The 25,809-nt window shown below is 65.8% G+C and overlaps 1 protein-coding gene across 2 annotated transcripts in view; it reads right to left on the reverse strand.

Moving 5' to 3' along the window:
* Window positions 1-17,079, reverse strand: part of RXRA (retinoid X receptor alpha) — a 91,060-nt gene extending 73,981 nt beyond the window's left edge. The window contains exon 1 of one of the 2 annotated variants that reach the window (XM_046022601.1): window positions 16,931-17,079. In XM_046022601.1, the coding sequence (XP_045878557.1) occupies window positions 16,931-16,958 (28 nt within the window). In that variant the 5' untranslated portion in view covers window positions 16,959-17,079. Of the gene's footprint in view, window positions 1-5,029; window positions 5,169-16,930 lie in introns of those variants that run through there. The other variant, XM_046022598.1, reaches the window with a different exon arrangement.
* Window positions 17,080-25,809: the final 8,730 nt, after the last annotated feature.

The raw sequence follows: 25,809 nt of genomic DNA on the forward strand, positions 1-25,809 counted from the left end.
TGACCCGCTGAGCCCTGAGCCCTCACCCAGACCCACCTGTCCACGCTCGGGCCACTGGCCACGCAGCATGCACCAGGCCCCGTACGTAGCGGCAAGGTGGGCCTATGTCCCATGTGCCCATCCAGGCAAGCAGCTTCCCGACATCCAAGCCCCCCGGGGCCTTCCATCCTGACCGTGCAGCCCCCACCAGCCTGTGCACAGCCCACCCCCTTCACTGCAGGCTTACCCCACCCTGTTCTGCCGGCCCCTCCCCACTGAAGGCCTGCAATGGGGGCCCGAGGCGTAGTCCCATGCTGCCTCCTCTGGGACGCTGGCAGCAGTGTTCTGGCCTTCCTTGCCTCAGTTTCTCGTCTGTGAAAGACCAGGACAGAACGTGGCATGGGCCGCCCCACACCCCGAGCTGTGTGACCTTGAAGATCTGCCTGGCCTCTCTGAGCCCGGGCCTCGTCTGTACGCAGAGCACCGTGGGTTTGGCACAGGCCTCACTGGGCACCCAGCTGCATCCGACTCGTCCCACACCCCAGCCCCACTGCAGCCGTGCGGGCCCAGTGCCTTCTCCAGCTCTCGCAGTTCGGGACCCCACGCCACAGATGTGCCTGCTGCCTAGCTGTGTCCACGCAGGCAGACAAGGTCCCTAAGACCCCTCACCCTGGGCTGGGCCCTGAGCCCTAACCTGGGGTCTCCACGTGCCCCACAGCCAGCAGTACCACCCCGGGAAGACCCCAGCTGGCCTGCCCTTCCAACGACCCCCGCCCTGGGGGTGGGCTTTGCTCGCCCCACAGCACAGCTGGTCTCTCGGGGCCCAAGGCCCTTGGTGGACGTGGTCTGAACAAGGCCAAGTCCAGCCCTGCCCTTGACACACCCTGTCCAGCCAGGTCCAAGGCAGGAACACTGCACACTTATCCACCCGCATGGCCACAGCCCAGCCCACCTGGCACACACGCCTACACCAGTCACCCTCTCTCTTCTGCCAGGCCACCCCAAGCCTCAGCAGCGCCCTAAGAACCAGGGAGGGGTGTGAGGAAACTGAGGCACAAAGACACACCCACTGCCATCACACCCCCCCCCAACATGGCTGGTCCCAGAAGATGAAAAGGGGCCACGGCAGAACTATCTGGTAAGGGAGTGAGCTCCCCGTGACCGAGTGAGTGCAAGCCAAGCTGCCGAGTCCCGTCCCTGCACCCCCCAACGGAATCACATACACTCATCTTCTCGGAGGCCCCAGGCCTGGGCCAGGAAGCCGGGTGGAGACTGGAGGGCGGGGGCCTATCTGACCCAGAGTTGCTAAAAAGAGCCAACAGGGAAGTAAAAATAGGAAATAAAAATAAAATTGCCCCAGCCAGCCCTGGTTGTTTGTGTAGGAAACAAGGCATGTACCGCCCCACAAGGAGGGCTCAGCACCTGCCCCTCCCAGACGAGGAATGTCTCCCCTAGGCTCCAGCTGCCATCAAGACCTCAAATACCCACTGGAGCCTCGAAGACGATTCCCGAGAGCCTGGTTCAAACCCCAACTCCGCCCCCACCCAGGCAGGTGACCAACTACCTCCCAGGGATGGAGGGACAGACGGAGGGACGGGGCAACGCCACGGTTCACACAAGGCTCCTGGTACCCCCACACACCTTTCTGCCAGAATCCCCCCAGGCACACTCTCCTCGGCCAGCGCCCCATCTGCACGCTCGCTCTGCCACGCAAGGTGGGCAGTCAGAAAACCAAAGCACCCGACTAGGGTGAGAGACGGGATCCGGCTCCCGGCTGGCCACAGCTCACTGTGCAGCAATCAGGCCTGAACTTCCTCATGGAACAATCAGAGGAAGCCTTCCTTCCTATCCTTTCCTGTCGGGCCTGTCCAGGACTGGCACTAGGCTCATTCATACTAAAGTGTGCATGACTGACCCTGGCCTCAGGTGTGGCTCGTTCTCCAGGGTGCAGAGCTGCACAGAAGAGAGTGAGCTGATCCTGGAGCTGAAACACCCAGCCAGAGGACAAGGAAGGCCCACGTGGGCCCAAGCACGCGTGCCGTCCGCCCCTACCCCTGCAGCACGAGGACCTTCCACCACCGGCCCATTCAGGAAGGCCCTGCTCGGCCTGCACCCAGCCTGCTCCTGTAGCCGTGGCTGTGTGTCGACGGCGGGCCCCAGCAGCCCCCATGTGCTAGTTCACAGTGCCCCCGTCACCCCAGGAGCCCTCGCACGCCCCCCCCCCCCGGATCTGACGCCCACAGCCCCCTCCTGAGGACTGCAGTGCGCTGGGGAGGAGGGGGGCCAGAGAAGTCCGGGGTGACATAACCAGTCTGACCCAGCACCAGTCGGCCCCAAGCCACCCTCCCCGCAAGAACCTGCTGTCCTCTGCCGGCTCCCAGCCCTCTCCAGCCCCACGTCCTCGTGGAACTCGCCTGCCAGGCCCGGCCGCTTCCTAAGCAATGCCTGGCTCAGACCTACCCAGGCCTCCCTGCGCACACACCCGTCGACACCGTCTGCTCTGCCCGCCCTGAGGGAGCCGGCCCATGGGAGGGCAGCCCCATCTGCAACCTGGGCATGACCGTGCTGGCCAGCAAGAGTCGGGGGCAAAGCCACACAGACCACACACACGCACACACACAGGCTCGCAGGCTCACCCAGGCTCACACGTTCCCAGGCACACCGGCTCACACGCTCTCTCGGGAACTCATTCAGAGCACTCCGGCTCTAGACAGAAGGGAGCCTGCCAGGTCCCTCTGCCCCGCGTGTGTCTGGCTCTGAGGCCCTGAGCACAGTCTGGAGAGGACAGGTCCCCAAGGGCGGGGGCGGGGTGAACATGGGAGTAGTGGGCCATGTACCCAGCACCCTGCAGCCGACGGCCCCTCAGAGCCTGCCGGAAAGCAGGAAGTGGGGGGCCCCGTGACTGGGGGAAGCCAAAGACAAAAGGTAGACCCTGGGTCCCTTGACCTCCAGGTCCTGGGGCCAAGCCTGAGGTCAGAGACTCCAGCAGCCCACCTGCCACGGGCACCGGGGCCGCTGACCAGGATGGGAGCGTGCCGTCCCGGGTTCTGGCTGGTGGGGGCCGCCACACACCACGCATGAGTCTAGGCAGCCAGGGGGACAACAGCGGTGACCACAGTCCCCTAGTTCCACAAAATGGGGGGCAGCGGGAAAGGGGGACTCCAAGAGGTGCAGAGCCAGCAGGGCAGGGAGGCCCAAGCCTGGGGCAGGTCCTCTCCTCACTCTAGGGTCCCTGAGACATCCCCACGAGGCCCGACCACCACCCCAAGGCGAGGCTCAACCACACCTCCTCCCACCCCTCAACCACAGGGCTGGAGAGAGCACGGGGCCTGGCCTCAGGGCCGGACAGAAGCGGTGGCCGAGGGGGTGAGGGGCACTGATAACGAGCTCGGCAGCTTATCAGCCACGTCCAGGGCCAGTGTGGGCTGGTGAGCTGGCCCCTCCCCCTCCCATTCGCCGGCTCTGCCGCCCAACGCAGGGGACACAGTCACTACCCACGGGCAGATAAGGCCCAGGACTGGGCTGTGGGCAGGGAGGCAGGGCTCGCCGCAGCGGGCAGACACACGCAGGGGTCACGCCTCTCCCAGGAGCTGCAGCCAGCAAGGGCACCAGGAGACGTGATCTTGCCCTGGGACCCTGGGCCTGGTCAGAGGGACTGGGCGTCCCCGGTCCCGCCCGCGGCCAGGAGCACTCAGATCATGCCCTGACGCAAGGCAGCCCTCTGAACACCATGATCCGTTCTCTTTGTAAATCTCATCCCACCGCAGCCAGAAAGAAGGCGGCAGGTATCAAACACCTCGCGGCGGGGCGGAGGTGGGGGGGTGGTTCCAGGCCAAGGGCCATGCCTGCACGCTTGCCTACCCTTCAGCCCGAGGAGGGAGGCCCAGGAAAGCCCTGCATGTCCCAGGCTGTTCCCCACCTCCCGCAACCCTCAGATACCCTGGAGCCACCGTGAGCCCCCGTTTGCAGGTGTGGACACCAAGCTGGGACCCAAACCAGGCCGTTTGGCCAAGGCAGGTGCTCCAAGGGCACAGGTGTCAGGAGCCCGGGACAGACCTCCCGTGTCTCAGGTGCCTGGGGCCCGCCAGGGTGGGAGGAAGCAATTCCAGCAGCTGCCGAGCCCGGCTTCCCACAGACCATCCAAGAGCTGGGGGCAGAGGGCACAGCGGGGCGAGCCCTGGGAGCCCCGCCGGAGCCGACGGAAGTCCCGGCACTGCCCCGCACCCCACTCCACGGCAGGGATGGGCTCCCCTCCTTCCTCTTTGGGGTGCTCTGCAGACACAGTCCCGTCAAGCCAACGGGCACAGCTCCCCCCACCAACGAGCCCCAGACCGCAGTCCCCACCACAAAAGGCCGCACCAAGAAATGAAAGGGGCGGGGGGTCCTGCCTTCAAAGCCGGGCTCCAACAGCACCCCCACGGCACAGCCTGGAAGCATCCCACTGACGAGTGCAGGGCCCTGGCCTGCTCCCACCTCTGCTCTCTATGGGGCCGGAGGAGTGACCTCCCCCCGCTGCCAGGCTTTCCTGCCTCCTCCACCGGCCCACGCCGCACATCCCACCCCGACCTCTCCCCTGCGCTCCAGTCCCGCTCAGCCACTGCCCACCAGACCTCTCCCAGGAGGCGTCAGAACGCATCCGGCTCCGAAGTCCCAACCACCCTCAGGACTGCGCCCCTTCGGCTCTCCACACTGGGTAAAAGGCCCGTCATTCTTCCCCTCACGGCGGCCGCGTCCACCTGGTGACCCCCACCCTGCACTCCAGCGCTGCCCCTGACACAGCCACAGTGGCTCCGAGCTCCTGGAGGCAGAAGGCCCAGAGGCCTCTCCAGGGCCCCTGACTCCAGCTGTCCCCGCTCCCCTCAGTGGCTTGGCTCCAGCCACACAGGCAGATTCGAGGAGCTCCGCTCTGGGGTGGCCCCTGACGAAACAGAGTTGACACCGGGTCTGAGCAGACACTGACTTCTCCCAGACAAGCTCCTATGCATCCCTCAGCACCCAATTTAGAGGACCCAACCCACCAAACCTCAGGGCAAGCTTCTAGCGCTCTTACCTCCACCTGCCTTCAGTAGGCCTTTCTGCCGCCACATTCACACTGTGTCCTCCACGACATCCGTCCCCAGGGATAACATCGGACCAGCCAACCTCAGCGCCACACTCGCCACGCGTGACCTGCCCTGATCCGCCATCAGCCCCACTTTACACGTAAGAAAACCAAAGCCCAGAAAAGGTTTTAAAAATCTGGCCCGAGGTGACCCCCTGAGAGCCGGCAGCCCCGGGTCCACTCTGTTCTCTGACCTCAAAACCCACTGGCTCCCTCGGGGGCTGAGCTTTACCCAGCTCTGCCGCCGCAGTGGAACCAGGCGTCTACAGACACAGGGCCAGTCAGACGGACGGACGCACAACAAACGGGCAGGCGAGAGGTTCGCTCCGGGCCTCTTGGTCTTGGGTCCCGCCACCCCCCCCCCCCACCAACCCAGTTTCAACAAGATGCGCTTAGCGGCAAAGGAAAAACCCCGGTCCTGCCCCGGGTGGTCCTTTGGGGCTGAGGGCCCTTCCCCAGATGCGTCTGGGCGTCCGAGTTCAAGGGCAAGCCAGGATCGTTCCAGCAGCAGCGGCCGCTGCGTTTAAAGCAAGCTGGGGGTGGGGGGAGGTGCTGGCCCCGGGGGGCAGGAACACCCATGCGGCAGGCTCCCTCAAGGGCACCGGGGGCCCTCCAGGGCAGGGTCCTAGCCCATCGTCCGGGACCCTCCCTGCTCGGCCCCCAGGAATCGGCACCAGGCCGCACACCACAGAACTCCCCTGCCTCAGAGGCCAGCAGACCTCCAGAAGGATGAGGAGTCCGCACACAGGTAAGAATTTTAAAAGCTACCTTGGTGAGGGATGGGCTCCCCGCACGGGCCCTCTGAAGCGGGAGGGCAGGGGAGCATCTGCAGGGCGCTAATTCGATCAACAAACATTTGCGCAAGGGGCAGAACCTGGCACCGTGGCTTCAGCCTCAAACGAGACCCAGGAGCCACCCCACATTGGAGGAGGGGCGGCCTGCGGTCTCAGGGACCCGCAGGGGACAGAGCCGCGTCCTGGCAGCCGTGCCCGCCAAGGGTCCCTGCAGGAGCAGCCACACACCACTGTGACTCCCACCGCCACCTCCTCCAGGCTCCTCCCTTCCACAGCGACCAGGAGACCAAGATAAAGGGGAGGAAGCAGCGAGCTCCGCTTCCAAGGCAGAGCCGCTAGGGGACAGTCGGGGGGGGGGGGGACCCTGAGCATGCCAAGGTTCCCCCAGGGCCCGCAGTCTGGAGGGGTCGGCCTCTTGCGCAGAAGAGGCTCCCTGGGTCCCAGCCAGCCAGGAAGGCTGGAGCCCTGACCTTGTGCCCCCAGAGACGGAAAAAGTAAGAGGGAGGCCCTGGCTGCCCTCCCCGCCATCCATGCCCCTCCACGTGGGCCCAGGAAAAGGTCCAGGAAAGCCAAAGCCCGCACTGCCCCGCCCCAGGGGTCGGGGCCAAGCACGTAGGGCCTACGGTCCCCTCCTCCCAACCCTCCTCCCGACCTTGGTCCTGGGAAGAAAGTCCGGGAGCAGGGGTGGGGTGGGGACGGCTCCACCCCGACCCGCGGACTCTGGCCTCATTGGTTTCTTCCGCAGTGCAGGGAGGGGACAGCCCAGGGCACACACAGGAGGCCCCTGGGAGAAAGGGGCAGGGGCAGCGTCAGAGCGGCACCACAGGGACGGATTGAGGACGTGGGGACAGAGAGTCAGGATGAAGAAAGCCGCCCCCCCAAACTGCTCCACCCAGAGAGGGACCCGGCAACGGCCACTCACCCCAGGAACCAGAGCTCTCTGAGCCAGTCCGACAGGTGGGGGGCCAGTGTGGGTTACGCCCCAGACCAGCACATTCCAGGGCCTGGGAAGCAGAGGGGCCATCAGACGAGGCGGTGGCCAGCTCGGAGGGGCTGCCGACAGCCAGAGTGGGGTCCGCCAGGTCACACAGGCCCCCTGCCACCCGCACTCCTCACAGGGTTAATTATTCCCAGACCGGCCGACCCCACTGGCACCACCACTGCCTGCCAAGGCTCCCATGCCTCCTCTCCAGCACGGACCTAGAACCCAGCCGGCAAGGTGGGAGCCACGGGAGCCACGGGAGCCTGGCCACGTAGCCAGATGCTTCCACGATATCCCCACCAATACCCACAGAGGCACTGCCCTCCATCTCCCTCCCTGGAGCCAGAAATCCCCCAAGGAGGGTCCACCCATTCTCTCTACCTTGACTCCCTCCCCCCAGCCCACCCCACAAACTCCTATTCATGCCTTAAAACCCAGCTGCAACAACACCTCTCCTGGGAAGCCTCCCCAGGCAGTTTACAGGTGAGGAAACACAAAGCCAGACTGCAGGGCCACACAGACTCCAGCCCGAGCCCTCACTCAGGGCAGCGGCCGGGCAGCAGGCTGTGAGCACGAGGAGGCAAGGAAGAACGTAAGTGGTGCTGGAGGCGACAGGAGGGGCTCTGGTACCACCCGACGCGGGGCTGAGGCCCGGCCTCCACCGTGAGGCTGATGGAAAGCCATGGAGAGTTCCAGGCAGGGGAGACCGGAGCCCAAGGAAAGAGGAGGCTGGCTTGACCTTGGGGGCCAGAAGCAGGCCCCCACTGCCGCCTCCAATGCCCAGCCCCCGGCCATAAGGGTCACGACTTCCTCCACACAAGCTACTCGCCCCAAAGCGTTTTACCCTAACACTCCCAGTTCGGACCCAGAGCGAGGCCCAGCCAGAGTGACCCCAGGCCCCACTCCGGCCAATTCAGGGCCCGTGGCTTCCCGGCACACAGGCACCTCACCCCCAGCCCAGGGCCTGTCCCCGAACCCGGGAAGGACACAGAGTCCCTTCCTGAGATGCTAGGCCCCAGCTGGGACACCCCAATCAGACAGTCACCAGCTTACAGGAACCAGGCCAAGGTACCAGGAGGGAAGAGCAGAGACCTCTGGCAGCCAGAAAACCCCAAGGAACCCGAGGCCAGGAAAGAAGGCACCTGTCCAGGCACGCAGCAGGCGGCTCAGAGCACACCTGGGCCGTCCCCCAGCTGCGCCTCCACACAGAGCCCTTCTTCTGCCCCGCCCCCAAGCAGGGCAAGACGAGGGGGCCCAAGGGATGCCCCCACCCAAAGCCCACCTGTACAAGTCTCTCCCAGGAGCAGCAGCAACAGCTTCTGCGAGGAGCACCCCAGAGCCACTGCAGACAGGGCCAAGCCCGGGGGGCGCACAGTGAGCACCCGCTGCCTCCAGAAAGGACCCCCTCCTCAGCTGAGAGCCCAGGGTCAGCCTTCTGGGCCTTCACCAGCCCAGCACCTTCGGTGAATCATTCAACCTCCCTGAGCCTGAAGCCTGCATCCCAAATCTGTGGCCCAAACAGCCCCAGCCGTGGGCTGGGGGACAGTCAGTTCCCGGCCGCGACTGCAGCCACACCAGCCCCTGGACAGTGCCTGACCAGTGCGGCCCAGCGCCCAGCCCTGCCTCTGATGGGCAAGCAATGAGCCAAGTGGGCCCTCCAGATAGGTTCAGCACGGAGCAGGGACCGGGCCGCCCCTCCAGCCCCTTGCCGGGACCCTGGGCAGGCTCCACAGGGCAGGTATCCAGCTGCCACTGATGGCCTGTCGTGCCGTCTTCCGTGCCAGTCCTGAACCAGCCACACACGGCCTGGACCCTGTGCTGGGCACTGCGCGACCACACCCTTGATGCGGGCCCTGCCGCCAGGAAACCTCGGAAATGAGGGATGGCAGGGGGGCAGCCTGCACGGGAGGAGAGCCCACGGGCCAAGACCCTGCTCTGCCACGGCGGGCCTCACACCCCCTCACACGGGCCTAATCCACGGGGTCCCCAGGAGGCAGCAACGATGACCACGTGGGAGGCACGAGGAAGCAGCAAGGCAGAGGGCCCGCGGCTCTGACGCCGGGCTGGAGCACCGAGTCCAGGCTGCACCCACCGCCCCGAACCGGGCACGGGACACAACCCAGCCCCCGCTGGGGAAAGCCAGCAGGCCCCCAGGAGGACGTGGCTGAGGACACGGCTCTAAAGCCAATGCCACAGATGGGGCAGAGGGGAGACGGGGGGTTCCAGGCCCCGCGGGCGCCTCCTCCACAGAGCTCCGTGCGAGGCGGTCGTCCGCCGGGAGCCCGTGAACGCTGCGACTCGGGCCACCTGGGCTGTCGCTGCCTGACCTCTGCCCGGGGCCAGTGCGGACACTTAAGCTAAATTGGTCAATTATGGGGTACTTAGATCCCTCCCCGGGGCTTCCCAGCCTCCCTCGGTTCTGGGCCGCAGCAGCAGGAAGCCTGTTGAATCAGTAACCTCATTACAGCCGGGGCCGCACCCCGGCCGGCTTTGAACTCCACCCGGCTTATCCACCGCGCCGGAGGCTTTACACACCAGCCTGGCCCAGGCCCAGCTCGCGCTCCCCTCCCCTCCCCTCCAAGCTGGAGGCTCCCTCTCCTGAGACCCATCGCCACCGGCCCTGTGCCCCAAGCACAGCAGGGAAACTGAGTCAAGGCTGGAAACCACTGCCGCTCCGATGGGTCCACAGAGGCGCAGAGAGGCCAGGGCCAGTCTCTGGGTCACCCTAGACACAGGGTCTCAGGCCAAGAGCTCCCCTTTCCATCCCCAGCCCTAGCAAGAAGAGCCTGGAGTCACCTAGCTCAGGAGCTCGGAGCCCAGGGCCAACTGAGAACATCTCAGAGGAGAGGACCCCGAGTTAATGCCTCACACTGAGGTGCTGTGGTTCCAGGCCCAAGACCAGTCCCAGCATGGCCCTCAGGTCCCTGCCCTGGCCCCAGGACGACCAGCCACCCTGCCACCTATGGACAGCCTGTCCCCCCGGCCCGATGATCTTCCCAGACCTGGGCTTTAGCCCTTCTTTGTCACCCCACTGTTCCGCCGTCTTTCCCAGAGCCCCACTAGCACCCAGGCCCTGGAATACCTTAGTTAACGTGGGGAGGGGCACACAGGCTGGACAGCATCCCCCCCAAAGGAGTGGCCAAGGGCCTGAGGGCCAGGAAGGGAGAGAGCGATGGGGAGAGAGCCAGGGAGGGAAACGACTCCTCTCCCACGGCCATGATCAGGGAGGGTAGATCCGCAGTCCAGGCCCTGGGGCCTGGCCCAGGGAAAGGGAGTACCGCCCCCCCCCATGGAGGGGCACCCCACGGAGGCTGCCGCACGGACCGGCTCAGCCAGGGCAAGGTCAGTAGCCCGCACAGAATGACACCTACCAAGTCGGGTTCCAGGCCCACCTGGGACCTCTCCTCCTTCCAGCTCCTGCCGGCCCCCAGCCCACCCGCTGCACAGAGCTGGAGGCCTGATTCCCACCATGGGCACCACCCTGCCCACGGCCGCCCCCATGACCCTGGGCCCCCCCCACACCAGACTGGGCACCCCAGGCCCTCACCTGGACACACCGTACCCTCCTTTCTTTCACACAGCACGGCCTCTCCCAGCTGTGGCCACGCGGGCCTAGGGGCCAGGCCTCCAGGCCTTTGTCTCCACTGCCCCGGCCACCAGAGGACCCCTCCCCCCACCACCTGTTGCAATCCTGCCTCTCCAGACCCGGTAACAAAACCAGCTCCAACGGGAAGGCTCGCCACCCCCTACTCCGCAGACCCACCCCCAGGGGACGGCAGGACCAGGCTGGCGCCCAGCAGCCACTCTCCAGATGCTGGTGGACAGAGTCCAGGCAGCAGGCCTGGTCGTCCTAAGGAGAGGCTCGTCAGGCTTTGTTAGGACAGGCTGGGACAGCCGGGCGTGTGCGCCGGTGCTGGCACTCGTGTGCGTGTGTGCGCGTGCGTGCACGTGTGTGTACACTGGAGTTGTGTGTGCCCGCGCACGTCTGTGTGTGTACACTGGAGTTGTGTGTGCGCACGTCTGTGTGTGTGTACACTGGAGTTGTGTGTGCGCGTGCGTGCACGTGTGTGTACACTGGAGTTGTGTGTGCCCGCGCACGTCTGTGTGTGTACACTGGAGTTGTGTGTGTGCACGTCTGTGTGTGTGTACACTGGAGTTGTGTGTGCGCATGTCTCTGTGTGTACACTGGAGTTCTGTGTGCGCGTGCGTGCACGTGTGTGTACACTGGAGTTGTGTGTGCGCACGTCTGTGTGTGTGTACACTGGAGTTGTGTGTGCGCGTGCGTGCACGTGTGTGTACACTGGAGTTGTGCCCACGCACGTCTGTGTGTGTACACTGGAGTTGTGTGTGCGCACGTCTGTGTGTGCCCGTGCACATCTGTGTGCGTGCACGTGTGTGTGCACGCACGTGTGCACATGTGCCTGAACACGTGGGCTCGTCCGTGCACGGTGCACCAGTGTGTGCACTGGGAATGCCGATCACAGAGACAAGGCCCCGCCCTGCCCCGGGGACCCGGTGTGGCCATTCTAGCCCAGCCACCTGCCACCTGGTTCCCTCAGGAATTTGCTGCAGGAGAGCTCAGTCCCGGTGAGAAGAGGAGGTACACCCCAGTCCATGGGGGTCCTCAGGCCGGGCCTCTGGCTGCTGACCCTACCCATGGTTTTCCAGCCCATCAGCCGATCCCCGCTCCTCCCCACCAAAGACAACCCTGGACGAGGATCAGGGTCTCCACTTCCCATAGAGCCTTCACTGGGTAAAAGGGGACAGAAGGGACACAGCGAAGCTTCAACCTCCACGGAGTCCTACAGAACAGAACGCTTATTCACCCGTGGGCCCAAGATCCATAGCAGAGCTCCGAGGGAGCCAGGACTGGGCGCAGATCCAGGCCCCGGTAGGCAAGTGGCTTCAAACGATGCTGCCTGAGGGTCAGGAGGCCTGGGGGAAACAGCGCTCCCATCCGGGGGGCAGTTCGGACCCAGGGGGAAACAGCGCTCCCATCCGGGGCGCAGCTCGGACCCAGAGGCTCAGCAAAGGCCATGAGGGAAGGGCTCACTGAGCCTGCCTCTGTGAAGCCTCCATAAGGTCTTGAAAGTCCAGTTCCGCGTCCACAGCAGGTGCCCAGAGACTGGAGCCACCGGCATCCCCCGATGGGGCAGCACAGAGCCCGGAACAAGTCGGGAGAGGCTGAGACTGACGGGGCGGGCGAGGGCCACCCGGATCCACTGGGTTCTGAAGACCAGGAAATCGGGCCCCAGGAGGCCACCTCACTCAGCCGGGGCACAGGGACACAGAGGCGCAGGGATGAGGGGATACTGGGACGCAGGTCTCGGGGCCAAGAGGCCACATAGACACAGGGACACGTAACCAACGCCTCCGGGTAGAGCGCCAGGCAGGCCCGATGGCAGGGGCCGGAGCACGGTGTGGCCACCGCTGTCCAAGAGGGAGAGCATGACGGGCCCACGCCCAGGCCCTGCACACGCCACACGCTCGCGTGCTCGCCCCCACTCTCCCCTGCACGGATCGCACCAATTTCATTCGGCTGCTTTCTGCCCATTTCGCGCTCGTTCAGCTGCCAAGCGCCACGACTGCTTTGGAAGTCCAGGGTGCGATCCCCGGTCCGTGAGGCACTGGGGCACAGCTGCGAGGCTCCGAATACCTCGCCCCAGGCTGCAGGGGAGGGGGCGCCCGCGAGTCCCTGGCCCTGGGGCTCCAGGAGAGGCCTCACAGTGGGGACCGGGCGGGGTGAGGGCACCCAGCTGAGCTCACAGGGGCTGGGGGGCCCTCCCTCCTGCATCTCCTGCCTCCCCCGAGAGCCCGGCCGTCCCCTCCGCTTCAGGGTCCGGGTCGGTCCCGCGCCCCAGACCTGGGCAGCGCCCTGACCCAGGCAGGAGGAACCGGGAGCCCTTGGCCGCAGACCTCACCGTGGGAGGGGCCATGGGAACAGAAGGGGCTGCCGTCCCCAGTGGGGGCAGAAGCTGACGCCGCGTCCGTTCTCCAGAGGCACAGCAGGCTGCGCGGGCAGCAAGGAGAGGCCGTTCCACTAGCCTAGGAGCGCAACACAGCGGTCCGCGAAGGTCCCGTTCTTAGTGCTCACCACCCCTCAACCCCAGGGAGGGCACGGTCGCTCCAGAGACAGCAGGTTTGGGGAGCAAGTGACAAAGGGGCGTGCCTGGGGGAGGACGGCAGGGAGGGAGAGGCTGAAACTGCATCTCCCAGGACACCGCCCTTGCGGACACCGCGTTGCGCCATTGGGGACACCATTGCGAGCAGGGCCCTGCAGGGGAGGGGCGGGACCGGAGGGATTAGCCCTCTCCCCCACCCTTCCACAGCATCCCTCACATCCATCGATCCGCTTAATGAGCACCAGGACAAAGGCCTCGAAGGTGATCCCCAAATGAGCACCAGCTGCGCCAGCCCCCCAGGCTCAGGGTCCACACACCCCAAGTCCTAAGGGCCTGGACCCCTGCCCCAGCCCCAGCGCCGCCAATGACCACTTCCCACAGGAATGGACACCCAAAGCCCTGGCCGCCGAGGCCCACTACAAAAGACAAAAAACACAAACTTCACCAAACTTGAAGCCCGTGGCAAAGGGAAGGAGGAGCAGGCCTTGGCTTCAAAGCATCAGCCCGACGACAGGGCCCCGGTGTAGGCCAGCTCTGCAGCCCCGGCTCCGTGTCCAGTGGAGAGCAGCTGAGCGGGCCCAGGAGCCTCTCCTCCCAGAGGATGGGCTCCACTTGCCACTTGAGACCACAGCCGTGAAACGCAGCAACGGTGGGGAGAGCCCACGCCGCCCAAGAAAGTGCAACTCCACGGGCGGCTCCCGCAGGCTCCCGCAGGCTCCAGGCATCAAAGGCTCTCACCACACCGCCCTCCATGCAGCCCAAGTCCGTGCCACCTAAAATCCCCTCGGAGCCGCTCTCCCGATGGCAGAGCCCCAGGCATGGGCACCAGCCCTGCACGGGCAGGGGACCCGCCCCAATCATCCGTCCTGCACCTGCACAATTCCACAGCTACCCCGTCCTTCCTTCCCAGGACAGGACACTGAGAGGGTGGGGGCCATGGAAAGCAGCCAGAGGGCCTCCTGGAGGAGGCACAGGTCCCGCAGGCCCTGAAGGACAGACAGACACAGCGGGAAGCACAGCCGGAGCTCCCGGGCAGCCACCGCTGGGTGAGCAGGGCTGCTGGCTCCACTCTGCCTAACCCCAGCTCCCAGCCGCCAGCCCTCCCGGCACGGCCTTCCTGGGGCCAGCTCATTCCACCCGTGTCTGGGTAGAGGGGGTCAGGGCTGCACGCTGGGCCCAGGCGAGCCTGTAGGCTGCAAGGCCTCGGCCACGGTCAGCCCGCAGGAAGGCTGTTTTTCTCGCCCTGACACTTCTCCTGTCAACAAACAGAGCCCCCTCTGGAGTTCACCAAAACAAACGCCCCAACAGTCGGCAGCGCCCGGCCATAGACAGAACGGCCTCAGCAGGCCGGACTCCAAGCCTGGACTCCAAGCCCGGCCTCCCCAGAGTCATGTGACTCTGTTATTTCAGGAGGCCCCAGCATGTGCTCTATTTTGGGTCCCTCAGGGCTCTGATGTTACCAGAAGCCCCTCACCACGGTTCCAAGCTCACTCAGGTTCCCGAGAGGGTTAGGGGCCCCCCAGAGGATAGCCAGTAGGCCCATGACTCTGCTATGGGCCACCCCTTCCCGCCCAGCAAGTGAGTCACTGCTGGCCCAGCGGGGTCTGGCCAGACCTGAGACCTGTGGGCCTCCCTTGCAGGCCCGGCCTTCTGGCCCCACCCCCCAGGTGGGTGCCAATGCAGGCCTCCCCGCCGGTGTGGGGGGCACTGGGGAGCAGGGGCAGGAAGCAGGAGCTTGTCCCTGGCCCTCACCAGGTAGCTCAGTGGGCAGCGGCCGGGAGACTCCCAGTTGGGTAAGGGCAAGTGCCCAGCCCCACCAAGGCCTGAGACAGTGGCTGCTGGGGGAGGAGGCCCTCTCTGCCCAAGGCCCCGTGAGCCCAAGAGGCGGACGGTGCGGCCTTCCCAGCCCTGGGCTGCCAGCCGGGCCCTGGACAAGTGAGCGGGCCTTCCAACACTCACCCCCATGAGGGATTAGACTGTGTTTACAAAAGAGCTTGGGCAAGTAGCTGCTTAATCGGACCTTCAACTCCACGGCTCTTTAAAGCCGGTCACAAGCTCAGAAAAAAATAAAATGTCATCAGAGCCCGGGACTCTCCACTCAAGCCCGGGGCTTGGGCTGCTGGAAGGCCACCAGCCTGGGAGAGGAAAAGCCTCTGAGTCTCTGAGGGACCTGTCCGGGTTCCTGGGGCCCTGGTGCAGAGGCAGGACCCCTCTCCTTCCCGTGGGGTCGCCAGCACCGCAACCCCGCAGCCGGGGCCCTACCTGCGCCAACTCCCAGACCCTCCCAGGACATCGGAGACAGAGACCTTTCCTGCCCCCAGCACCCAGCCAGGGCCCTGCCACCTCAGGGATGGGGAGCAAAGACAGAGCAGAGCATTCCTGACCCAGGAGGCACCCTCCGGGAGAGCACAGCCCGGTCTGCGTGCGTCGTGTGACGGCGCAAAGCCTTGGTGGGGGAAAACAAGAGACAACTTAGCTTTCTTTCCTCTTCCACACACACTGGCACCCACAGACTAGGGGTTCAACTCCAAAATTCACCACTCTGTGTCCTATGGCCCGGGCGATCCCAGCCAGTTTTCTCATCTGCACAATGGGCGTGTGCGCCCACCCGCAGAGGCCCCGGGGAGGACCAGGCTCATGCCAGGAGGACGCTCCGCTGGGTGGCTTCGGGGTCTGCGTCTTACAGAATCGGAGAGAGGATCTTCCTAGATCTCACAAACCTGGCTGGCCTTGGTCCAGTCTCCCGGCAGCACCCCAGTTTGTGAGTGGGCTGAGGGGCGTCAGGGAGGGTTCAGATCCTCACCCTGACCCTGGGAAGGGGGTGGAGGGCAGCTCCACGCTGGCTCACCTCCACCTACAAGTCTCAGCAGCCGTCCCTGCAGCCGTGCTGGGGTCTGACGGCCAACCTGCTGCCCAAATGGGGGCCCCGGGCTGCGAGGGGGGGGGCAGGAGGGGCGACTGACCGAGGGGTTTCATTCATAATCAGCTGTTTTAATTTCCATTTCGCACAGGCCCTTCACCCAGCCTGACAGCCTGGCGGCCGGCCCCACCACCAAATTAATATCCTTCCCGGCGCTCGTTCATAAAGTCTCCCCGACCCCTCCCCCTTCCCTGCCTCTCGCCGGCTCCCAAACCCCAGGGAGGGTAGCGGCTAGGGGCGCCTGGCCAAGCCCCTTCCCCGTCCTACGTGGGTAGGGGCCTGGAGCCCGGGGGGGGGGTGGGTCTGGGGCAGAGAAGCCCCCGGGCGGGATGGCACCAGGACGGGAAAGCGCCTCTGGGGTGTCCTTCCCCCAAGTGCAGGGCCAGCCCCCCCTCCCCGGAACGCCCCGCACGACCGAGTGAGGGGCCCCGTTTCTGGGATGGGGCCTTCCCGGTCTGATGTTCCCGGTGCCACGGCCCCTGGGTGACCCTGCCCACCCGCGCCCGGGCCACCCCCGGGAGGAGGGGTCCCGCGAGTTCCAGGGCCGGCGGCCTGCTGGCCTCGGCAGCCCGGGCGGCGGCGCACAGGCCGTCCCGGTGCCAGGGCGGCCGCAGGCTGGGAGCGCACAAGTTGCTCCGCCCGCCCCGGCCCGGCCCCTGCGCAGCCCGCCGGGAGCTGCGCGCCCCGGGGCCGCAGGCGGACCCCGTAGCCGAGGAGGGGGCTGGGGGTGGGGGGGAGAGCCGGGGCGGGACCCCCGTCCGCCGCCGCCCGCCGCCCCCACCCCCGCGCCGCCGCCTCCGCCGCCGGCCCGCTGCCCGCGCCCGCCCCGCGACCCAGGGCCGGCCCGGCGCCCGCGCCCCCCGCCCCGGCCGGCCCGGGAAAAGTTGCCCGGCCGCCCGCCCCGCGCCCGCGCCCCAACTCGGCGAGGGCCGCGCGGGGGGCGCGGGGCCGAGCGGGCCGGGCCGGGCGCCCCGCGTGCCGGGAACGCGCCCCGCCGCCCGCCGCCCGCCGCCCCGGCCCGCGAGCACTCACCGAGCGGCAGGAAATGTTTGGTGTCCATGTCGGCGGCGACCGCGGCCGGCGGCGGGACGGCGGGGCGAGCGCGGCGGCCCCCGGCGCGGCCGGCCGGGCCCGGGCGGCGGGAGCCGGCGGCGGCGGGGCGGCGGCGGCGCGCGGAGGCCGCGGCGCGGCGAGTTGTTGCAAAAGTCGCCCAACAATGTAAACTACTTGCGCTGCGCGCCGCCGCCGCGCGCCCGCGCCCGCGCCCCCGCCGCGCGCGCCCGCGCCCGCTCCGATCCAACCGCGGCGGCGCCGGCGGGGGGGCGGCGGGGGGCCCGCGACGGGCGCGGACTCGGCGCAGCGCCGCCGCCGCCGCCGCCCCGCCCGGCCCGGCCGCCCCGCCCGGCGCGCGCCTCCCGCGGACCCCACGCCCCCCGTCCCTGCGAGCGAGCGCGCGCACGCGCGCGCCGGGGCGCGAGCGCGGAGCGGGCGCCGCGCAAACTTGCGAGTTGGCCGCGGCCGGGCTTCCCGGGAGCCGCGCGGGGGCGGCGGGGGAGGGGCGGGCGGGGGTTCCCTCCCCGCTGTCCCCAGCCCTCCGCGCGGAGGGGGAGGCGGGCGGGCGGCGGAGTCCTACGCAGCCGGGCCATTGTCTGGGCGGCCACACAAAGCGGCCGGCTGAGCCTCGCGCCGCCCCCCCCCCCCCCGCCGCCGCCACGTGGGGAAACTGAGGCCCGCGGTGGCCCGGCCTCGCGCGGGGACACGGGCTAGACCTCCGCCAGCGAATCCTCTAGTTTCTGGACACGTCCGCCGGCCGCCCCCCACTTTCACGTCCCGGGGAAGTCGCGGTCCCCAGGCACCCTCTGCCCTGCCCCGTGGCCGGCCCCAGCGGGCAGCCTGGCCCGCCGGGAGGGGCAGGAGCGGGAGGGGAGACTCCCTGCAGGCGGGCCGGACCTCGGGGACCTCTCTTTAGCAGCACCGGCCTAGGGGGGAGCTGCCGTGAGTTGGGTGCCGACTTTGGAGGCCGGTGGCTACTTCTCTGCCCAGACTTTTAAATTTCTGATTTGTTTGTTTAAAAACGAAAGGAAGGAGCTGGCCCCGGGACGGCTTGGCGGCAGGAGTTAGGGTTCCTGCGTTACGTGCCTGGGGGGAGCCTCGCTGAGCAGATGCAGGGCGCCCCCTCCCCACCAGCCCGCACGAACCTGGGGCTCTGCTGCTGTCTTTGGCATGGAGCCCCTGGCTCCGGGTGGTGGAGGGGCTTAGCCAAGTCACACCTGCAGCACGTGGTGGTCCTGGGGCCGGGGGCTGCTGATGGCAGAGGGAGCTGGCCACTGACACCGCCCAGACACCGAGGCCCTTGACAAGGAAGGGAGCCCTACCGCCTGGCTGCCACCTATGTGACCCCGGGGAAGCATTACAGTCTGGGCTTCGCTTTCCCCTCTGGGAAGTGGGGAGTGGCAGGACCCATGACCCACCTGACAGCCAGGAGCTAGATCTCAGGATGGCCACTGTGACCTGTCCTGGGGGAGGCTCCCATTCCACTTGGAGCAGGAGCGTGGCAGTTGGAGCCCTGGTTGGAGAGCTACCCCCCAACACCACCCCCAGCCAGCAGAACCACAAGCCATGGCCCTGGGTTGTACTGGCCCCCGGGCTTCTGCTTGATCCACCGTCCCCTCCCCTTTGCTGGCTCTTGGGCCCCCTGCCAGCAGCCCCCCACACACGCCTCGCAGCTCCCCGCCTTCCTTCCAGCCCAGCCTGTTTAACTGAGGCCCTCGTCCACTGTTATCACACCCTTCCTCACTTCCCCGGGGCACAGCTTCGAAAACTGATTTCCTCCTGCCAGGGCTGGGGGCAGGGAAGCACCCAGGGAGAGCTCTGACAAGGAGCAGACGCTGGCAGTGACGCTTACGCATGGAGAGCATGCCGAGGGCCAGCCCCAGCTCTCCGGCCTGCCTCCGTCGCACTCCAGCGTGCCTGTGGCCATGGGACGCCATCGGTGTCCCTTCTGGAGCCTGACCTACTGGCTGGCACCATCAGACCTTGCCCCTCCACCTGCAGAAGAGGCCAGATGCCCTTTTCGTGCAGACACCCAAGTGGGTGCAACTGCCCAGGAAGAGGGGCCCACTGAGACCACAGTGCTCCCTCCTTCGCTTGACAGAGTCACCCAACGTCCCACGGGCCGTGGACGCTACAAGCCGCCTGCCTGGGGAAGACACACAGGCTGAGAGGTAACCCAGGAGCATGTCATGCAGCAGTGAGGGGGAAGACAGGATTTGAACCCAGGGCCTGTCCTTGGCCCTTCTGGGCCTCCGAGGGTGCCAGGGTGCAATCCTGCACAGGCCCCACGGGCCCCGGTGAAGTTGCCATCCTACCATGTCCCATAAGGACACCCTATCCACAACCCAAGACCCTGGGCCCCAGGACAGAGAGGGTGAGGCTGGGTGGGTGGGAAGGAGCGGGAGAGAGAGCGGTGAGCGAGCTCATGGCTCATTCAGTCATTCAACAAACGTCTGTGGCGCCCTTACTCAGGGGGAGGTGTGGTCCCAGGTGGACAGGCATGGGCCAGATCCCAGCCCTGGCCCTTTCCAGCAGTGCAGCTAGGCCAGGTCACACCCCTCCCTGGGCCTCAGTTTCCTCATTTGCAAAGTAGGGATGACAGTCCTCTCCCTGAGTCACCGTGCCGATGAAACGAGATAACAAGGAAGGAGAGTCTGGCACCGAGTGGGAGGAGCTCGGCGAGCTCAGCTATCGCTTCTACCACTACTACTATTAGTACGAGATGATGACTTGGGCCCTCTGGGAGCCCCCGCCCCGAACCGGAGACAGAACATGCCTCCAGGGGCCTCCCGTGTGAGGTGCAGAGCCGTGGGCACGCAGGAAGTGCTGCGGACCCCGGGCCTCACGCAGCCAGGGGCCCCAGGCACTTCCGGGGACCGCTGTCCTCCAGCTGGGTTTTGAAGAAGGGAGGTTTTCACTGAGTACAGGCAGGGGTGAGGGCAGGGCAGGCGGTAGGACCCGTGTGAGCACTGGCCAGGTGGTGGGAGGTGCTCAGCTTCTGGAAGGAACAGCAGGCAGCCCGCTTGGAGGGCAGGTCGGAACTCGCTGGGCGCCGGTGGGAAAGCCGGTCCTGGAGGCCTGGAAGGCTGGGCTCAGACGTCTGAAGTCACCTCTGGCAGTGGGCAGCCTGGCACCAGGGACTCCCAGCCCCTCCCCAGCCCCAGCCCTGCCATGGAAAACTCTGGAATCGGGGGGGGGGGGGTGGCTGAAGACTGGGAGCCACAGGCAGGCCAGTATCCACATGGGCTCCCCACGCCCGGGGAAGGCACAGAGGCGAGGAGGTGACGGCCGCTCTGTTCCTAAGAGAGATCCAACGAGGGGGCCCCGGCCCTCAGCCTCTATCCAGGGCGGCGGAGCAAATGCGGGGTCTGAAACCACAGACCCGCTTCAAATCCAGCCTCAGGGCCCACAGATGCCCCCTCAGACCCCAGGAGCCCGTGGCCTTGCCTCCCGGTCGGGGTGCAGGGCTCAGGGCACCCCTGGAGTCACCACCCACGGCCGGGGGCCTCAGCAGACCCGTCTCTTGGGTGGAAAATGCCCGTGCTGCTTGTTGTTTCTATTTCTCGCTCTCGCCTGAAGCCGGCACTCTGTGGAAACGCTCCCACAAGACACCGCCCGGGACGGTGGCTGCCCCGTTTGGAGTGGCCCGGTCCCAGCTAACCACGGAAAAAACCGCCCCCCGCCTTCCTGCCGTGTGCTTCTGCAGCCAAAAAAGTTTTTATAGTTATATTCATCTATTTACAACCTGAGATCTAAGAGAGTTTTGTTTTTTGTTCAGGGCTTTTTTTTTTTCTTTTAAAACATCCCTGAAGATGCCGTTTTGGGTACTGTGGCCTGTTCATGCGCCTGTCTCAGCACAGTCTTGTAAACAGTCTCCAGAATCACTGGGTGGATAGTATTTTTGAAGGCCCGTGTCTGCTGGTCTGGGGCCCCTGAGGCTGGTGTCCGGGTGGACCGTTCCCAGCATTTCCTGGGACAGCAAGGGCCAGCTCGGCTGCTTCTGGTTCCTTCCCCTAAAGAGGGTCCATGTGATTCTAAGTGACCTACAGGACCGCACAGGGGCTTGGGGTCATTGGCCCCCAACAAGTAGAGGGGCTCGGGCACTCACACTTGTCCTCATGGGTGGGTGGCCTGCCTCTGTCCCCAAACACCCAGCCCAGAGGGCCCTCTCTCCCCAACTCTGTGGCTCCTCTGGGCGTGACACTTCCTGCCAGGGGTAACAGGTGAGCCAAGCCGGGAGATGAGGATGAAGCCCAGTGAGGCCTGCTGGAGCTGATCGGTTTGAAGAACAAGGGAAAGCTGCTTGTCCACACCTGGCCGGATGGGAGGAAAGGGGAGAGGGGAAGGGACAGCAGCAGGGGAGAGAGGACGGGAGATGAAAGGGGGGGAGGGGGGGGAGGGGACCGGAGAGGGGAGAGGAAGGGACATAGGAGGGGAGAGGAGGCCAGCTGGGTCTGTGAAGTGCCCTCAGCCCCGAAGCGCCACCCCTGCACCTGTGAGCAGCTCCCGGCCTCCAAGTTCGCTGGCCTCCCCGCACCCCAACACCCGCCAGGACAGGAGGGCCGGTAGCGCACGAATCAGGTGCTCTGAAGGAGGCCTCTCACTTCCATCGCGGGTGGGAGGCCCGTTCCAGACTTCCAGGAGGCTAAGGGACGTAGGCAAAGCCATTCAAGTGAGGCCTCAGGGGATACGGGGCCTGTTGGTGGAGAAGGACCAGGATTTCGGAGATGGGTGGGTCCCTGCCAGGACCCTCCAAAGAGACGCTCCTGGAAGGCGTACCAGCTGCCTGGAGGGAGGCAGAGGGCAGCCGGGAGGCCGGACAGGGCCCGCATTTCCGGGAGTTCCGCATCAAGGGAGGCCACAGATGCTTTCTGGGTGCCTCTCAGAGTCAGGTCTGCGCGCACTGTCAGGCACTGTCCCCTCCAACCACCCAGCCCAGCAGACGGAGACTCCCGTTTCCCCATTTCACAGATGGAGCCACCGAGGCGGAGAGGAGCAGTGACCGGCTCTGCGCTATGCAGTGGTTTTGGCACCAGGGTCCCCCGACTCACAGGGGAAGCCTCAGGACGACCACGAGCCTCTGACCCCACCTTGAGCGAAATCCTCCGGGCCTCCTCCTCACAGTGTGGGAGGAGGGGAGGCCACCTGGGCGGGGGGTGGGGGGTGCAGGGAAGACCAGACTCCAGATTGAAGGGCCAGACAGCAAAACGGGGACATTGGGTGGTGGGTGGGTCCCGGGAGGGGAGGCCACCGCCTGGCTTGGCCACCAGCGCTCACGGGGCCCGCTCCAACCCGTGGTCTCTGACAAAGTGGAAGAGAAGAGCCACCAACCACGGACCCTTCACGGCACACGCGGGGAACCTGTGCACAGCGATATCGGTCACGGGAGCCACAGGAATCCGCCACGGGAGCCCGAGGAGGGACCCGCGCCCAGAACCCCAGCCCGGCGCCAGTCCCGACCTCGCCCGCGGAGAGGCCCGGCCGCCGCTCCCCGGCTCCGCCCCTCCGGGCCCTCTGCAGACGCCACCCCGCAGGCCAGAAGACGGCGGGTGTGCTTTATCGGGACCTTTCTTCCCGACAGTTGCTCCATGAATCTCCCTCCACACACATACATATACATAAGAGGTAAATAAATATTCCGCCAAGAGCCTCCGTGCCCACCCTCACTGATGGAGTCGGCTTGCCCCCATAAAGATAACGGGAAATGATTCATAATATTTATTTGACAGACATGATATGAACCGTAATAGCCTGTTGGGATTAAAAATATCCGTACGTCTCTGTCATCCACCAATGTGGTTTAAATACTACATACGTGGCCACTGCGGCAACGGGAGCGGGAAGCTTTATTGAGGCCATAAAAAGGAGCCGTTTTGCACTGAAGAATGGGAAAAGTAGCCAAGGAGTTTGGCCTCATGCTCCTTGGTGCTCGCATCGAAAGAAATGGTGCCGAGAGCCGAGGCTTCCCGCCTGCAGGCTCCCAGCACATGGGGAGGAAGACGGGCCTCGGCTTGTGGCATCCGTCCCCAGGCTGAGGCCCAGGGTCCCCACGGAGGAGGCTGCCCTGGGCCCAGGCCCTACCCTCTCTGGCTGCAGACCCCACTGGTCAGCCTATCCTCAGCCTCCACCCAGCGGACAGTAACACCCTCTGCCCGCCGCCCCCCAAGTCGGTCGCTCCCTGCTTCAGAACTCTTGCATGCTCCCCACTGCGGGAGGGATAAAGTCCGAACTCCTAAGAAAACTGACCCGGGCTCCTGCCTCCGCCCAGCAGCCAGCACCCTTCCCACAAGCCACTCCCGCCAGGCCAGCCCGACAGACCGAGGCCCGCTGCAGGCCAGCGCACAGTGACCCAACTCCGAGGGCCCCTCTGGGCAGTTTGCCGACTACCCTCTCCCGGCACACCCCCCCCCAAGTCTGGCTAGGGCTTCTCTGTGCCCCACGGCAACCTGTGCCCCGTGGGCCTCCCTGAGGTCTATTTCATGGATATTCCCAAGGCCAGGGACCCGGGATCACCTGCTTTCTATTCCCGCCGTGGGAGCTGGAAATGGTCAAAGAGGGAGGGAGCTCCCCCTCCAAGCCCTGGGGGTGGGCTGTCAGGATCCCCGTTTCTTTCTCCAGGCTTGGTCCTTCTAGGCTTAGAGAAGCATCCTTTCCTCCCAGGACCTCCGCATATCTGCCCCTGCAACATGCTCCAGCATGGTGGGGGGCTGGTGTGTCAAGGCCCCTCGAAAGCCCCACAGGCCCTCACTCACAGGAAGCTTTTCAGGGTTTGCTTCGGGAAGTGCCCAAGAGTTGGCACTGAGAAAATCGCAGGGAGGGTTATCCTCCCCCCAACACCACCCACCCTACCTCATCCCTCCCGACCTGGTCCCACCATCCAGCCCCCAGCGCTGTCAGGGAGCCCCCTCCCCAGGCCCAGTGAGTTACGGGCTCCTGGTGACAATTGGCCTTTGTTTGTCCCACTAATGAGGGTCCCAGCTCCCCAAAGGAGCAGCTTTAGAGCTGAAACATCGGCGGGAGGGGCGGGCTGTCCTGGAAATGAGGTCACCCAGGAGGAGGGCCCAGCCCCAACCGCTTGCAGTGCCTGGGGTCTGGGCCCCAGCCTCAGCACCCGCCGCCCTGGGAGAGAAGGCCGGCCGGACTGGAGGACGGGAGAGGCGAGCTCCAGGTCAGAGCATCGCTGATGAGCCAGGGGACACACGGCTCGTGTTTCCCCGCCGCAGGCACAGACCCTCACTTCACCCTTTTCGGAGAGACCCGGCTCCTGCTAAAGCTCCTGCCCGAGATGTCCCCAGCCTCCTGCTTTGTAGGCGGTGCCGGTCGGTCACGTGCGCCGTTCCCGCTCCACCAATAAATACCGGGACTGGACAGGCGCTCCTGCTGTCCACGCGGTGAGTCCCCTGGGCCTCTCAGTAGAGCTCTGGACCTCACACTCCTCCCATCCCCCTCACAGACCCTGCCGGCGCCCCAAGCAGGCATTCGCGGAGTGGGCGGCTGTCCTCCCCTGGTGCCAGCGGGCTCTCTTCACTCTCCCCCTCTCCCCCAGGATGTGAGCAGCAGGGGCCCCACCTGCCACGGGGCAGCAGAACCTCAGAAGGGGGAAATGGAGACCCAGGGGTTCATGGGTCCCATGCACACCCCGGACAGCTGCCCGGGACCAGTGGGCTTCAGATGCGCTGAACAACATTTGACTGTTTTTTCCCTTAAAAAAGATTTTCTTGGGCGCCTGGGTGGCTCAGCGCGTTAAGCCTCTGCCTTCAGCTCGGATCATGGTCTCAGGGTGCTGGGATCGAGCCCTGCATCGGGCTTTCCGCTCAGCGGGGAGCCTGCTTCCCCTCCCCCTCTGCCTGCCTCTGCCTGCTTGTGATTTCTCTCTATCAAATAAATAAATAAAATCTTTGGGAAAAAAAAGATTTTCTTGCCTGTCATAAAGTGTTTTCGGGGATAAGGGAGCTGGCAAACACGCACACCAGCGACTCTGGATCAGACCGTGTCCTCCCTCACCCCCACCCCCCACTCCTGGGGACTGGAGGAGCAGCAGCCGGACAGACAGACCCCAGAGAGATGCAGTCTCACATTTTGCTCGGCTCCATCTCCTCAACGGCCCTGGAGTGGGCGGGCGGGGGAAGACAGGGCAGGGGCCACACCCTGGGTGGGGCCAGCGGGCCACCCCCCCAGCCCACCCACCACCCCCCCTACTCCTGAGGGGCCACCCAGTCACAGCCAAGTCGCAGACACCCGAATCAGGAGGGAACCCAACGGAGTTGCGGCAGGACTGCCCCTGTGGGGTTCAAGTGTGGATCAAAGACGATCATGTCTGGAAAGCCGCCAGCCCGGCCTGCCCCCCCCCCCCCCCCACCGCAGCGCTGAATCAGGCTCGGCTAATGGGATTATGAGGCCTGGCTGGGGCACAGCTCCCCGCACACCAGCGCACCTCTCAGTCGGGAGCCCAGCAATGGCCTGGGAAGGCAACGTGCCCAAGGCCAGGTTCCAGCATTGCCCAGTGGAAGCCCCATGGCCGAAATTTCCAAATTGTGCCGCCGTTCAGACGGTGTTCCCTGGTGTTCCAGGTTCATTCTAGCGGAGTCTGCCCATGGATGGGGCTCGGGGCCTGGGCGCTGAGCCGGTTCAGGGCTCTGCCTCACCCGCTGTGCCTTGCTGGGTGGGCCCCCCGGGTCTCAGCTCTTGAGAAGCCTGACTCCTGGGCAGGCAGGAGAGGACGGACAGAAGGGCCTCCCAGTGGGCCCTCGGCTGGGGGGCATGGGGACAGCAGCAGAGAGGTGAGCTCTCGCCGACCACACACCCCATCACCCGTGGGTAGAGAACGTGGCTGAGAGCTCCGGGGGGAGCCGGCTGTC

This window comes from Meles meles, chromosome 11, assembly GCF_922984935.1.
Source record: "Meles meles chromosome 11, mMelMel3.1 paternal haplotype, whole genome shotgun sequence".
Taxonomy (NCBI): domain Eukaryota; kingdom Metazoa; phylum Chordata; class Mammalia; order Carnivora; family Mustelidae; genus Meles; species Meles meles.